Source organism: Cupressus sempervirens, chromosome 5 (assembly GCF_028749045.1).
Source record: "Cupressus sempervirens isolate cs-2001-9-10 chromosome 5, ASM2874904v1, whole genome shotgun sequence".
NCBI lineage: Eukaryota > Viridiplantae > Streptophyta > Pinopsida > Cupressales > Cupressaceae > Cupressus > Cupressus sempervirens.
Genome location: NC_143122.1, coordinates 242,136,732 through 242,152,694, shown reverse-complemented (window position 1 = coordinate 242,152,694; position 15,963 = coordinate 242,136,732). Strand labels below are relative to the sequence as shown.

At 33.4% G+C, this 15,963-nt stretch overlaps 1 protein-coding gene across 1 annotated transcript; it reads right to left on the bottom strand.

The window, feature by feature from the left end:
• Positions 1–3,257: 3,257 nt before the first annotated feature.
• On the bottom strand, positions 3,258–4,760 carry LOC149555428 (uncharacterized). The gene has a single exon (XM_089829466.1). It carries the CDS (start codon positions 4,646–4,648, stop codon positions 3,473–3,475), a length of 1,176 nt encoding a protein of 391 aa, XP_089685592.1. The 5' UTR covers positions 4,649–4,760; the 3' UTR covers positions 3,258–3,472.
• Positions 4,761–15,963: the final 11,203 nt, after the last annotated feature.

Genomic DNA, 15,963 nt, shown 5'->3' with positions numbered 1-15,963 from the left:
TTAAAGTTGGCCTTCTCTGTTATGCATCTAAACATTTATCATATATTATTATTACAAATATATAGTAAATCTGAAAAAACTTTATCACTGTTCTTGTTTTGAAAAATCATTTTCATGGCTCATAATTTCAGATTTTCTATAAATATAAAAGCTTAATTAAAAATACAGTTGGCATACCCCTATTCCCTATTTTAAGAAACAGTCATACCCATACTTGTACCCATACCCTAAGTAACCCCATCCCCATGCAACCTTGGAAAATATTCACCACTGAAACCCATAATCTTGTCCCACAACTCATGGTAACACGGTTAAAAGCATAATTTTTCAAATCATGCATACATGGAAGAGTAGCAAAATATCAGGATCAACTTACTTGCAAATGCAAGACTTGTGGTAGCATTTGTTGCTTTCACTTAATCAACTTATGATACTCTTTTAAATTTATGTACTTTTGGTATAAATCGACTCGCAATCTAATTGATCCACGAATCTCAGACCATCTTGTTTCAAAAAAGTATCAAAATTCCTGACAATAAAAACTTGAAAACACTCATCGTCACTTATTTTATTTAGCACTACCAGCAGCTTCTTTAAAAATTTAAACCCTCAGAAATTAGTTTTTTTTTTAGTTTTTTTTTTCAAATTCATTAATTCGTGAGCAATTTCTACAGTTAAGTATCTGCTATGGGTAACACGGCAACCTAATCATTGAAATCTATACTATGAGGATTTGCAGTTCCAATCCATGTCACTGATGTTATTTGGAATTCAATACAATAGAACTCTAATTTCTTTTGAAATTTTTTTTTACGCCTGATATTAGTTAAAAAATCAAACACAACATAACACCAGAGAGAAACTCGAGGAGAAACCCAAAAATGGGCTCTGAGGAATTCAGACCCAATCTATTAGATTTATAGAAAAATACACATTAAATGCTAACAATACTGTAGCAAGGAGTTAGCTGGAACATTTATTTAAGGTAGTTGAAATTGGCACATGTTTATCATTGATGGTTGGTCTGCTTGAACTGTGCTTGGTCTGTGTTGACCACATTTATGATGATTAATTTACCTATTCTCACATCCCCCCATAAATTAATTATCAAAATTATTTTAGAAAGCGCACCACAATCTAGAAAAGATGGGTCCTGGTCTAAAGCTATACCCATTTACAATCACTTATCAAATACTCTCATTCATTTTGATTCCCCTCATCACAATCATTTTAGGTTTTTACGGATTACCCATAACTGATGCTTTGAAGTGGTTTCAAGCTCACCACAAACTCGCACAAACATCAAACAAGTGGTTTCCGGATCACCACAAACTTCACATGAAAAATGGTTTAAGATCACCATAAACTTTGCACTAAAATGATTTTGGATTACCACAAACCCAACACACTTTGGTTCTAATGACCACAAATCATTCACTACGGGGAAACTATCATTACTTTGGGCCTGTCTCTTTTGTACCTGCATCAAACTAATTATTGAGTCCATATAAAAAGAAATCCATCTACTGAGATACATGGGTACCCAACCGCTGTACTTCCCAGTTGTATAGGAATCCTTTTCAAATACATAGTTCATCAATATGTCAAAACAAAAAAAAAAACCTTTGGGGTGTCGAGCACAACCGATAATGCACCTCATACATTCACATAGCCCATTAACAATCATCACTAATTCAATCTTCATCACTTGGTTGAGGGATATCAATGCGACAAGCTTCTATTACATGACCACTATCAACAACATTATAGCCTTCGGAATTAGATAGAATCATTCTCTCATCACCAACTCAAACACTTTGCATACCAAATTAGAACACACACAGACCTTTGCCCCATGACAACAATTTAATGTGCCATCTCATTTTTATTCAACTTGTTACACCTAAGATAACCAACACTAACTTTCACAACTATATTATAACACCAGAAACATATTTCAAACACAAGCACATAATAAAACAGTTAGAAGGTCCTCCTTGCCATTTAACAACTCCCATGCTCATCTCACATAATAAGTGTGTATGCACTCTTTGGAACTCTCGCTTGCACAGAGATGCACCACAAACCACTTAATTGATGACGGACAGCTTCATATTCACACATTAATAGCAATCCAACACTCTTGAGCTACTTCAAATCACCAATGATTCTTTGTCTTTGATTATCCACTCCAATTTCACACATTACCAACAATATCATACTTGCAATTTTCTCTTCCTTCTAGGAGTATCTTTCTTTAGCACAAGTTATCATTTATCACAATCTACTGACTCATTAACTGGCTACCACAAATCACATTCTTTGCCCAAATACACCACCAACCATCTTCCATTCAAATATGATGTCAATCATCTTTCACAATAGCTTGATCAAACACTATCACTTATGATAACAATCGCTTTTCAGCAAATTTATTTGAAGCTCCTTTGGCTGCAGCTTCCTATCAGCATTTCCTTGCTCTCTCTGCTCACTCAACAAACTGGCATTCATGAATCTTCAATCCATCTTTGTAATGGGGGCAGCCTTCTCACAACAGCAATCTCCTTCATAAAATGACCAATCCTCCACACATCTCAATCACAATCTTTCAATCTACACTTTTCAATCACACTCTTTCACTAATGGCTCTCTCCGGACTCTTAGATTATTGACCATTAGCTCTGATACCAAGTTAAAGAATCAAACACAACATAACACCAGAGAAAAACTCAAGGAGAAACCCAAAAATGGGCTCTGAGGAATTCAGACCCAGTCTATTAGATATATAGAAAATACACATTAAGTGCTAACTATATTGTAGCATGGAGTTAGCTGGAACATTTATTTAAGTACTTGAAATTGGCACATATTTATTACTGATTGTTGGTCTGCTTGACTGTGCTTGGTCTGTGCCGACCACATTTATGATGATTAATTTACCTATTCTAACGATATTGACCTGATCCTTTAAACCATTAATTTGCTGGCTCCCAATTAATAGTGTTTTGTGATGTTATTGTTGATGAACTTCCACCGTTAATGGAAAAACCTACTATTTTGGTTTACTGTTTTCATTTATTCTTGAAGAACTGACTCCGATGTTCTAAACGTGACAATGGCAAACCCATAATTACAACTTCTGCAAACATTTAGTGGCTAGAAAATTTGTTTTCTGAAAGTGATTTATAACTCTTTAACTCCTTGTAACATAGTTCCCATTAGAACCTAGCAAAAAATTCAGAGGTAACTTTCAGACGTAACAAAACTTCTATGTATTAAATATTTAGAAATTGTATCACACTTAACGATTGTGACGATTACAATCAGCTGATTTTAAATACCTAATGTCTGAATTGCATACCTTGCTTGAAGAGCAACTAGATAGGAAGCGCTTGACTGCCTTCTGCCAAAGAGTCCATCAGTTAATCTGTTGTGGTTTTTGAGTCCCGGCTCTTAATTTCCCCGTCCAGAATTATGTTTTCGTGGAGCTCTTTGTGAGCTTGGAGGCACTAGAGACGGCATTTTCAAAAATCGTCAACAATGTTTTAGATTCAGGATGCCTTTTTATAGTGATGTTAACAAACCTTGCTTCTGTCATCCGCAATACCGTCGAAAAAGAACGGTTGAAGTTACTGGCGGATCTGATTTTTTCCCAAACCAAAAACCTGGGCCTCAAAGTTTTTTCCAAGCTGACAGTTAATATCATAGCGTTCTTCAATACATAATTTGCAGGGAGCTCCATGTTGTTTACTAGGAAATTCAGTTTTTGCCTAACATTCTCCTCGGACAAATAAAAGACTTGAGGGCATGTTCGAACTAGTTGGAGGGTTTCTTCGTCTGAGAGGCCGCAGAGTTTAAAATTCTCTATCTTGGCCTCTAACGTCGCCGTCCGACTCAGAGCCACTGCAGCTACAACTAATTTGTACGTTTGGTTATCTTTGCCCCGGCCAAGCTTGTTGATGAGATCCACTTGTGCGGGGATTAAAGCAGTTCGTGTGAGAACATCCGGACGTGCCTGTAAGAGGCTTACGAGATCCGTCCTGGAAAAACCCCATCCTTCCCAGAAAGCAAGCGAGGGCTTCAGGGTATTCTCCAAGCTACGAGAGAGAAGTCTCGGTGATCTTTTCAGGGCTTTAACGAACGCCTGCTGAGACTGAAAAACATTCCTCAGAAACTTCATCGTGGGAATAATGTTGTTATCGAGGCTATTGCTCAAAAAGAATGGATTTCTCGTTATAAGTTTGGCTAGATCTGGACCCACAAAACCGAAATCTTCCAGCAGTTTGAGCTTAGATTCCAATATCGCTTCTGCAGACTTGATAAGCTGGATGTTTTTCCTTAATATATTGGCAACTTGGAAGTCAGTAAAGCCGTGCTTCTTGAACGAATTGAAAACCTTCTCTGCGTTGTTTAGGGTTGGAAGGTTCTGAAGTTGGGGTCGCAACTTGAAAAATAGAGCGATGTCGGCCTCGGACATGTTCAGTTTGGAGGAGGCAAACTGGTAAAAGAGGGTCTGTGAATGGGCTTCAGTTGAGAAAACATTGTGGAAATGAAGTGGGTGTGTAAAAGGCAATTTGTAGCATAAACCAGAGTTCATGGAAACTGCTGCAACAACAAGTAGTTCGCGGCGCAGCATGCTGTTCAACATGGAAGCCCAACAACAAAATAACAAGTTAGGGTTTCGACAACGAAAAACTGTAATGCTACCCGAGCTGTGTACAGCCCGAAAGCCCGAAAGAACCAAAATTGGCCTCTAGAGTGTGAAGAAGCACTTCTTTATGTTATGTTTATATATTGAATTTTATTTCCCTACTTGTCATATGATCTTTTAATGACAGTATGCATGACGGGTGCATCCAATTGTAAGACTTTTATTTTACATTTTGTGAATAATATTAATTGTCAATTAGAAATTTAAACTACTCAAAAAAAATTATAATATTATATATTTTATTTTAGAAAAGATTATAAATAAATGATATATGTAATTAAATGTTATGTAATAATTATAAAAAATATTAAATAGATATAAATTTATAATTTATAAAATATCTAAAAAGTATACATAACAATACACAATATAACTATATATATATTGTTCAGAATTGTAATCTTAAGTATTAGCGATGAGTGAGAGAGCAGGCAACAAAGGGGCTAGGGTTTCTAGCTCAGTGGATGCTTGCGATGGTGAGGGCGGGGAGTTTGAAGCGGACGAGGATGATGGACGAGGGGCCTTCTTTGTGTCAGTTCCCTCTAGCTTTGTTGGGTGTTATCATGCTTTAAGGATGGATCTCACTAGTGCACAGTAGAGTGGTTTTTCTGTTGTTCAGTGGGTGTTTGTTGATGAAGGATGGTTTTCTTCCAACTACTCTTCTCCACACTCCAGAGGGGTTTGGCTCTTATGGGTGGTGATTGGAGACGGAAGGTCCCATATTGTTGGGTTGTGCACTAGTTGGACCTTTATAAGGGGTTGGGGTTTATGGGTGAAGGTGTTTTTTGATGGCATCCCTATTCCCCGCTTTAGGTTTTGGATGTATGGGGTCTTTTGTCCCAGGTGTGTTGCTAGTCTATGCCTCAATTGGGCTCTCTTGTATTTGGAGTTTGTTGGAGATGAGGATATAGATGGGTTTGGTTTGGAGGGCTATGTGCAATGGCTTCATCGACAGTGCTTTTCCTTAGGGCCTCCTATTATGGTTTTAGGCACCCATGTGAACCCTAAGGTTTGTAGTGGCTTGGACGTTGATGGACTGGTCTGCAGGGGAAATGCGGTCCCATCCTTGATGCTAGTTCTATTGACGAGGGTGTTTTTCCTATATGGGTTTTCATTTTCAGGGGTTTTACTATTGATAGCTCCCCTTTACTGGGCTTTTTTGTTCATTATTTAGGGATTCCTTTGGTTGCTCATGCTTTGAGGTCATTGTTTCCTCTATTTGGGACTCGAATCTGGTTAAGGCAGTCATTTTGGAGCTTTGGATGCATGTGTGGTGGAGGTTTCCTCTATTCTATTCTTTCACTTTCATGCTTCCTATTGAGGTGGAGGACCCTACTGAGGTGGGGGCAAAGCTTATGGAGGTAGTTGGTTGCTAGAGGAAAGTGGTTGTGAATGTGTTCAGCGGGTACTCTCCCATTGTTTGCGAGTATCTCTTTCTTATTGTAAGAGAGTTAGATGGAGAGAGCATGTATGGACAATGTACTTCAAGTGGTGAAGAAAGGATGACTCTGCAACTAAACACTTTGGTGTGGAGATGTGTGTTATGTCCTACAGAGATGGCCTAGGTCTTACTCTTAGCTTCTAATTTTGCTACTCCTATGGACTATGGAGGTGGAGCTATCTCTTATTGAGGTGGAGATCATATTTGGGCATTGGGTAGAAGAGGAGACTCCTATTAAGATACTGAATATCGGTGCTACTCTTAGTAGTTTTGTTAGTGGAAGAAGAGGGAGTTGCTCTTACCTCTAGGGATTGGTCTTCCTCCTCCCTACTCCTCTTAGTATGGTGTTTTGGGAGTTTGTGGGGGGCTGGAAGACTTTTGACTGTGTTTGCCAAGGTTGGAGCCTTGGCTGGACCTATGGTTGGATGATATTCATTATGTTTGCCAAGGCTAGAGGTATAGTCTTGTTTGGTCATGTTTCTTTGCTTACTGTTCTAATAGGTGTTGATGGCCTAAGTTTTGTTCACTTGTTCTTATGGTGATTTTTTGTCTTAGTTTTTCTTTTCCTTGTGATCGAGTGATTGTTGGAAGTTTTAAAGGGCACACTCTAGTCCTTTGTTGTTGTTGTTGTTGTTGTTGTTGTTGTTGGTTTAAGTTTGTAGCTATTATGGGGGCATGTCCCAAGTCTTTCGTTGTCAGCATTGACCATGGTTGGTGGCTCAATTGCTTGTGGACCTTTGTCTTTGACAAAGGGAGATTTGGCTTATTTGGATCTTTCTTTACTAGGTGATGGTAATGTTCCGCTCTTGGTGTCTAGTGTTATGTTTGTACTTCAAGTCAGCACTCGTTAATTTTTGCTTTTCCTAATCAAAAATTACATACTTGTTAGAAATAATTATAAATTGATAATATGTATACAAGAATATTAAATTAATTAAGCAAGTTTCTAATTTCATGATTTCATATATTTATTTATTTATTTTAAAAATATTTTAGATTAATATAACTATTATGTTATAGATAATATTAAATAATATATATTTATTATAAATATATATTATAGATATAAATATTATATTGTCTATCATGGAATTTGACAATTTATTACTAATTTTAAGTGTCATATTTACAGTTTCCAAAAAATTTAGCATGTCAATTTTTATAGTCTACTAGATTTTAAGCCTATCATATATGGTTCAAAAGTGAAAAAAAAAGACTAATAAGGCCATCAAATTCCAAGTGAAGGCTTGTCAACATCAACATGTACTTTCTGTAGAAGGCATTGTAAGACCTTTGTTTTCTTTAGAAATGTAAAATAGACATTGAACTACCCACAACTAAGGTTTCAACGTTGACTCATCATGCAACTCATTAAAACAACACATCTAGTGAAATGTGTCCAAAAAATGACTTTTTAAACATTTGACCAAAACTTAATCTTAAAATTGGAGAAAAATAAACTAGAATCAGTAAATATTTATACATGGAAAAAACACAAAGCAAAGGCAATCGCATCAGACAAGAAGAATAAGGTTTACCAAATACATGGAGTAGTGAGTGTGACCATCAAGACTATTGTGGGTTACACTCAACAAAGGAATTACCAATGTAGTTTAAGGGGTAGACCCCACTACTGAAGTTTTAATTAGTCGATAGGCTATTATAAGTGGGATTTTCATACAAAACTTGTCTGTTTGGAATACTAGACATTATTGGCAGTATTTGTATTTGGAAATTACTTATCAAACAATAAATGCAATTCTGATATCATTTTACTTCATTGACCATATCGTCTACTTCACTGACCATGTTTATTAGGATATCTTTATGTATCTCAATATATCTTTCATCAATCTATTAGATTTGTATATTGATTTTTTATGGCAAATATTTACTGGAGTTAATTAACCCTATCCCACCACTTGCATTCTCTATAAATCTCCTAGTGAACAACGTTAAACATTATCCCATGAATGGTGTAAACAATACCCCTTTTGAAGAGCATATAGAATCTAGATTAGAATAGTTGCTTTGTGAGTTGTATGTTTCAATTAGGTATGTTCATGAATCTTGATTCCTCTAATTGTCTTGGGTTTTATGGGTTTACATAGTATGCTAATAAGACAAAGGGGAATGAATTTGAATTACTATCTTACAAACTATTTTATTCTATAATTTACCTACCATGAACATAAAATGTATCTTATTAGCTTCAATTACTTTTGATACCATTATTAGCTTCTTAAATCGAAGACACTCAATGATTGTATATCTAATCTTGCTTCCACCATTCTCTTTCGCTATAATTTATTAGTTGTAATCCAAAAATCCCTTAAGGCTATGATTTGTTAATATCAAATTTTTATGAGGCATGATGGATTACAAGACTACAACTTTGTTATTATGAGGGCTACTAACCCTAGGTTGGTGGAGCATGGCATGCAACCCTTAACCTAGTTGGATGTGCAAGCCATACTACTCCAATATGGTCTATGTGAATTGACAATTATTATTTCAAATCTGGTTTTGGTTTTAGGGCAATTTCCAATTTGTAATCATTGCAAAAATCAATAAAATCAATTTGAAGTGTCCCAGAGCTTGTACCAGCAATTACATTCATCAAAACTTGGTTCATATTTGACTTATAAATGTTGTTTGATCAGATATTTATCATCATTATTTTTAATTTTGATTTGTTCCTTATTTCAAAAAATATAGAGGATAACAATAGTATGAGGGCATTATAGGTTCTGGTAAAACAAAATTTACATATATACGAGTATACTAAGAATGCATAAAAGGAATGGTGTTACATATACATAGTATTGTGCTTGCTTTATATAGTGTGCTCAAACCTGAACTATAAGAACATAATTATTATGTATTTTGGATATATAAAATGAAAATTAAACAGGGATAGTGGGGTGATCCCACAATACTGGGTAGCATGAACAAAATCAGAAACGGATGGACATTTCCAATTTCCAAATTTCAATTGTTTGCATGAACATTCCTTGCATTTATGTTCGCGCGAACATAAATAAATATGAATAGGAATGTTTGCACAAACATAAGTGCTATAAATGTTTGCGCGAACATACAAAAGTTACTATTTTCTTTGTAAAATTGCCATTTTTGAAAACATATGTTCGCACAAACATATGTTTTTTAAAAAACTTTGTTATTTTCTTTTAAAAGAAAAAAGAAAAAAATGGTGCATCTCAAAGCAAGCTTTTCAACGACTATAATTTTAATGTGTACTATATTCATTAAGAATTTCAAATTTGAATTTAACTCATTATAGGTTTATTAATGATTGAACATCAATTGACTTTGATACTTCATGAGAAATTGTGAATTAGGTCAAATTTTTTTTTAAAATATCCAGGAATTAGGTTATTGAGATAGCTTTCTATTAAAAAAAAGAAAATTTGATTTGTGATATATTGATTTCAAATAATCCTTGTCAAAATGAACCTATGTTTGAATTACGATTGATGTCACTTCAAACCTTCATAAACTATACAAAATTCAACCAAATTGAATCAAACCAAATACATCCTCTAGATATTGATGTGACAAATCTAACATTGAAAGAATTACCTCGTTATCATGTCTAGAATAAAAGTTATGCTTTTCAAACGGAGTGTCACTCTTTAAAAAATTATTTTTTATATGTACCACTTTTCGAAGGAGAAGAAAAAATTGACTTAATATATATTTTTTAAATTAAAAAATATGATTACAAAGTAGGAACAAAGTACTAAAAATCACTAGTTTACATCATCTTCAAATTATTCATATTTTTAGAGATATAGTCACTCGAATGTGAGTTTTGTTTCAAAAATATTGATTTAAGTGTCAAAATTGGTCAAAAAGTGGAACCCATTATTGTGGGATCACCCAGTATATTAAGTTTTAACCTATGGATATTACTTTAGATTTTGGTAATTCCCCTTATCTTATGAATTCCACCTAAATGATGTAAAACAAAATATTTCATATGTATAATTTGAGCTCTCATGAATTCTTTGGATTGAAATTTCTATCTAGTTGGAATGAGAAAATCACTAGAATAATTATTCTTTGAAGATATGTTATGGTTAAATAAATGAAATTGAATTTAAGCAAGTATTTTAAGGATGAAAGATCCATTCATAAGCCAACATCTTCATTAGAGCATAAAAACAAAGAATTATCTACAATGGTTCGTACTAGGATTACAGGACTCAGTAAATCCTCCGAATCCAAATCCCAGCAAGACAAGACAAGGCATGTCATGTCTGAGCAAAGTAATGCTGACCCATAAAGACATTTTCTCATTATCATTTCTAATAACACTTTGGGAACTACTGTTTGTTTAGTATCAATTATGTGGCTACATTATGCTGAGTTAAAGTCAAAAAATCGGCCTGATGTTTCTGTGGCAATTCAGAGCCTTTGTAAGATTGATTTGGATTTCAAATGACCGATAAGCAATTTTGAAATGAGAATTTAAATATTTGTGGACAAACTTTTTGTTTTCCTAAAATTGTTTAGTGTTTGTAATGGAAGGGCGTTACAGAAATATTTGGGTTTTTTTTTAGCATTGAATGTTCCTTGAAAAGCTTGGCGAGGAAAAAAGGTGTTCTTCTATCTTTGACCAAAGAACATAAGATAGGCTATCAAATAATTATTCAACTGTTCAATTGTGTAGTAAGCTTGAAAATAATTTTACATGTATTACAATTATTTATTAAAATTACCCTTCTGTTATTAAAGTGAATAGTGTTAAAAGTAGTGGAGATTACCTAACACACTCATAAGCTTTTAGTTTACAAGTGAAAAAACAAAAACTTTTACAAGAATTCAATAGTGGTAAATGAGTATTACCCATTTTTAAAGATTGCAAAGAAGTATTACCATGGAAATAAGAGCAATCTTTTGAAAATAAGCCACAATAAATATAAGTGGTACTATAGATTGCATATAAGTAGGGGATGAAGAATCTTGTACTTATTATTAAAATTAATGTTTTCTTTGGAAACACATTTGAAAATAGTCCAAATCAGAATTTTTTTTTTTTAAATAGCAACAAATTGTCTGGTCAGAAATAGAGGCTAAATTTGATGAACCAGTATAATCGTTTCCATATCAAAGCATAGATAGTAGTATGAAAGAAGTTTGATCAAACACTAAAAAAATAATATTGAGAGTTCATTAGGTTACAAATGAATATGATACATTCTTATTCATTCTCCATCTCATGACCCCTTAATATTATTGCTTCCTTCAGCTTTATTGGTTTCATATCTTCCCAAATGGGATCGAAGTCTGGCTTAACAATGACATCCCACTTAGGAGCATCTAACTGCTTAGGTACTTTGGTGTTGTTCTCTATATCTTATTTGAAAATATTATTGTCCTACATAAATTATTGAATAGCCTTAATCTCCACTTGGTCAAGCATGTCTTTATAGGCATTGAATATGTGAGAATAGGGTTGTTAGGCGTATCTATCTGTAATGATAATGAGTTCAAATAGAAATATAATCTGATTTGATTATAAAATTTATTTATAGTTATTTGAATATTTATGTAAGTTATAATTGATTACTTTGTATTTGTTTCTAAGTCCCATCATTGGTGGAGCTTGCTTTCCTTTGTTTGATCAAGAGAAGTATCTTGGCTTCCTATCACAGTTATCAGCTCCTCTCTCAATGTTTTTACTCTCTTTTATTATGAAACATTTCTACAATATCATATTATTGAAATTAGAACTTTGTTAAATTTGACATATATTTTTGGTTACTCGAATCTAGAATTAGAAATCCAATTTTTTGCATCATGTTGGACACACATTTCTAGAACTCTTATATTTTATTGAATGTTTTTAGTTGGCTATGGAAAATTACACTCAATTCTATGGTTGTTATTAAGGTTAACAGTAGCAATGCCCCTCCCCCCTGTGTTACCGAATCAGTCACCACCCTCAATCAACCAAACAGGTTTTCCTATGAATAGTATTCCAAAGTTTTTGTCTGGAGTTGTGCTTAGTTGCATTAACATACTAGAGCATGCAAAGGCAACATGCTCAATGATCTAGTCTATGCATGATACTGATGTAATGTTGATGGGGTCAAGAGTCCTGGAGTCCATGCAACGTGCAACATGGTAACTAGTTATTGTAACTTTCTATGTGGCATGCATACAAATGATTATTATGCTCTTGATCACGCTCCTAATATCAAAGTTGTATTTCAGAATTACCTTAATAATGTGAAGTGTATACAATCTATACCTATGAATATAGAATATCAAATATCTTACAATAGTATACATGATCAAGTGTTTGCCTTTTTGTACATTTCTAAGGAAGAGGCCACCTAGACATATTGTTGGTCAAACGAAGGTTGTTGAAATGAGCCTTATTTTGTAGACAACTTTGAAAATATGATTGAGTGCACACTTTTTGTGTTGTTTGGAGGAATTGGCCACATAAAGATATATTTGTTTAGACAAGACTGTTGAAATGAAGCATATTTTGTATACAACTTTGAACTACGTTACTTACATGTATATCAAATTATTGCACTTGTTGTATGTTGTTTAATATAGTGGTGTCTAAATCCTATATGATGTGTATTACACTTTGAGCATGTAGAAAGGAAGAAATGTAAATACCCACAATCTGTATGCTTAGTGATACAACTATTTTAAGAGTAAATTCGCAATCAACAATATCTAAAAAATAGCTCAATCATTTCAATGTAAATATCAAAATAAATCTTCATCAGAACTCAAGAACAAATTCAGTACCCAACTTATTACTCCAATTTTAATACAACAATCTAATTATGGTAAAAAAATGTTAAGGAGATGGATTTTGGATTGGATATAATCACTCTCGATTGAGATTTCATATAATTGTGACATGAAGAAAAAGAATCTAGAAGCTAGTTGGGTTTGTAGATTACATATTTTTATTTATGTCAGGTGAAAATAAGATTATTGTCCTCCTATATAGAAATGGTAGTGCCCATATTTGAAGGGCCAATAGTTTTAGAGGTTAGGAACAATGCGGTTTTTCTAGGTTTGGGTGCTTCAGAGGTGCTCATTGGAATTTTTGGCATGGATATTAATCCTCTAGGTTGTTAGGTGAGTTTAAAGACATTAGTTTTTTGAAGAGATGATTAAAAATTTACTTATACATAGGAGATGATCATTTATAGATGTGTTCTATTTTCCTATAAGTTCACTCTACTTTGGCCTATAAAATTATAGTGAATGATTTCACCTTCTAATTTGTCTTCAAAATTATCCAGTGCCTTTCGAATTGTTAAGGGGAAGGTGAAATTTCAATATCACGTAATAGGTTTTTAGCGTAGAAATAAGATCACTACTACATTGGGAGGTGATGCTCCAGGTGTTGCAAGAAGAAGAGCAATAATAGTGGGGATCCTTTCAAATCAAGATTAAAGTTGTAGTTGTGCCTTATTAACTTGTGTTTGAATTGACTTATACAAATCATCTTTTGTTGCCTGATGTTGTTCTGGATAATCAGCTTCATATCCAAAGTATAAGATCTTGACATATCTTTTTTGGATAGTACTAGAGACCACTAAACTATATGGTAATAATTAGGGTGCAAACATCTACAGATTTGGAATTCATAGCCTTCAAATTTTACTTGCATGACATTTATTCATGTTATTTATCATTTCATATTGGCTCCATCGGTCTTACGGTCTTCTATTAACATTAAATTTTTAGATCCTTATTCCTCATCATTATCGCATTTGTTCAATTATTCTTAATAGTCAAGTTGTGTCAAACTCTGAAAAAAGAACACTTGAGAGTAAAGGTGAATCCTTGTGTAAACATTCTTTTTCCATTTTTGAGGAGCGAATGATCTGATGGCTCACTATTTACCATTCACTGACCATTCTCTCTCCAGAAAAGTCCACATAGATTTTAAGTTTAATATTTTGGGGCTTGCAATTATCTTAAGAAATTCACTCTTTCACACTAGCTATTTTCCTTTTACTTGACCAATACGCCTAAAATCATTGAAACACAGGCCATTTAATTATGGACGGCCATGCTTTCTTTGGTTATTTCATTCTCACTGTATCTATAAAAGAAAGTAATAATTCTACTCTCCTTTTGAAATATATAAAGCATCATCACAAAATCCACGATAAATACCAGGTTTCTCTTACTCCAAGTTGAAAGCGAGTTAAAAAAAAAAGTATTAGTACAATATTTACAATAAAATTAGCAATGTAACCTAAAATTCTAATTTTAAACTCATTCCTATTAAAAAACACATTTCCTAAAAATCGTATAGCTCAAACAATTAGTCAACTAGCATTAATACTTCAATAATTGATGTTAAGGGCTTCTTCACTAAATGAGCCAAATTTGCTTAGGGTGGGGATAGTCTTGAGCTTTTAACTTTGCACTTTTATATTTTTTAAATATAATTGAATTTAAATTATTTTTTTTGGTATTTTATTTGCTTATAATTAGATGAGAGTTCTAGCTAATCAACCATTCGGTCAATTCGAGCATAGATCATTCTATGTCGGTATTGACATCATTCTATAACTGAATGTTGTTACTAATGGAAATTTAGTTCCATATCATAAGCTATTGGAAAAGTTGTCTTATATTGCAAATGCATTAAAGCAAGCTAATATCGTTATGTATCTACAATGTGAGAGTTTCAATTCAAAGTTTGATATAGAAGTTGAAATAACAAATGAATCTGAATGGGGGCATTTTAGTGCATCTACATTGTTTTTAACTAAGATAAATTTTATATTTCTCATGTTCATGTGCCTTCCAAATAAAAATAAATATTGTTAAGTCCTCAAAAGAGAAGACCCACAAAAAGGTATTCCTCACAAAACATTCTTATTTTTTGGTTGTCTATATCTATACTCTCAATGACCTATAGATAAAAACCTTTAACATTCATAATGAGATATACACAAGTATACGAAGATTGCATTTATGAACAAAATAATAAATATAGTATCATATATAGTATTTAATTTGTAGGATACAAAGTAATATCATACATTTGCAAGAAGAAAACTTTAATGAATATTATTTTATATATCTGAATTACCTCCTACCAGTAAATTAAATGGCTCCCTTAACTAAATATGCAATTACAATGATTAATGATGGGAAGCTACAATTGCAACCATACCTCCAAGTCATAGACATTGTTGAGTTGGGAACAAATCACAAGGTGACACCTCTATATAGAATGGACCTCTCTAATGGAGTTTCCAAACAAAAAACAACCATTCCAATGAAATATAATGATTATGTTGGCTGAGGAGAAATCCTAAAGGGTTATACAGTGTTACTTAAAGGGTATAGTTACCCTGCTATTTGCAAATCTAGGTATGTACTTTTATAAACTTATCCAATAATTTCTAGTTATGAATATAAAAATATTTTTGAATCCAACCTTTTGTGATACATGTTACGATGTATAATACTTGAATTCAATGTGCTCGTGCAAGTGGATTTTTGTTTCTGGAATAGACATCACTTGTTTGAATCATGATATTATTGGTGAACCCATATACATATGTGAGGAACAATGCCTAGAATTACATGCACCAGACTTGGGTTCTACATCAACATATGTTCTTTAAAAAATAGATGTTTCACAACTACCTTTGCAAAGAGTGGTGCTTGGGATATCATTTATGTTAAAGAATAAAGAAATCAATCCTACTATTACTCCAATTAGAAACTTGAACCCATATCAAGCAAAGTGGCTAATAAGGGATTGTGTTACAACCAAAAA

Bases quoted from the DNA above. Each gene is read 5' to 3' on its own strand.
- LOC149555428 (XM_089829466.1), bottom strand. From the start codon at position 4,648: ATGTTGAACAGCATGCTGCGCCGCGAACTACTTGTTGTTGCAGCAGTT.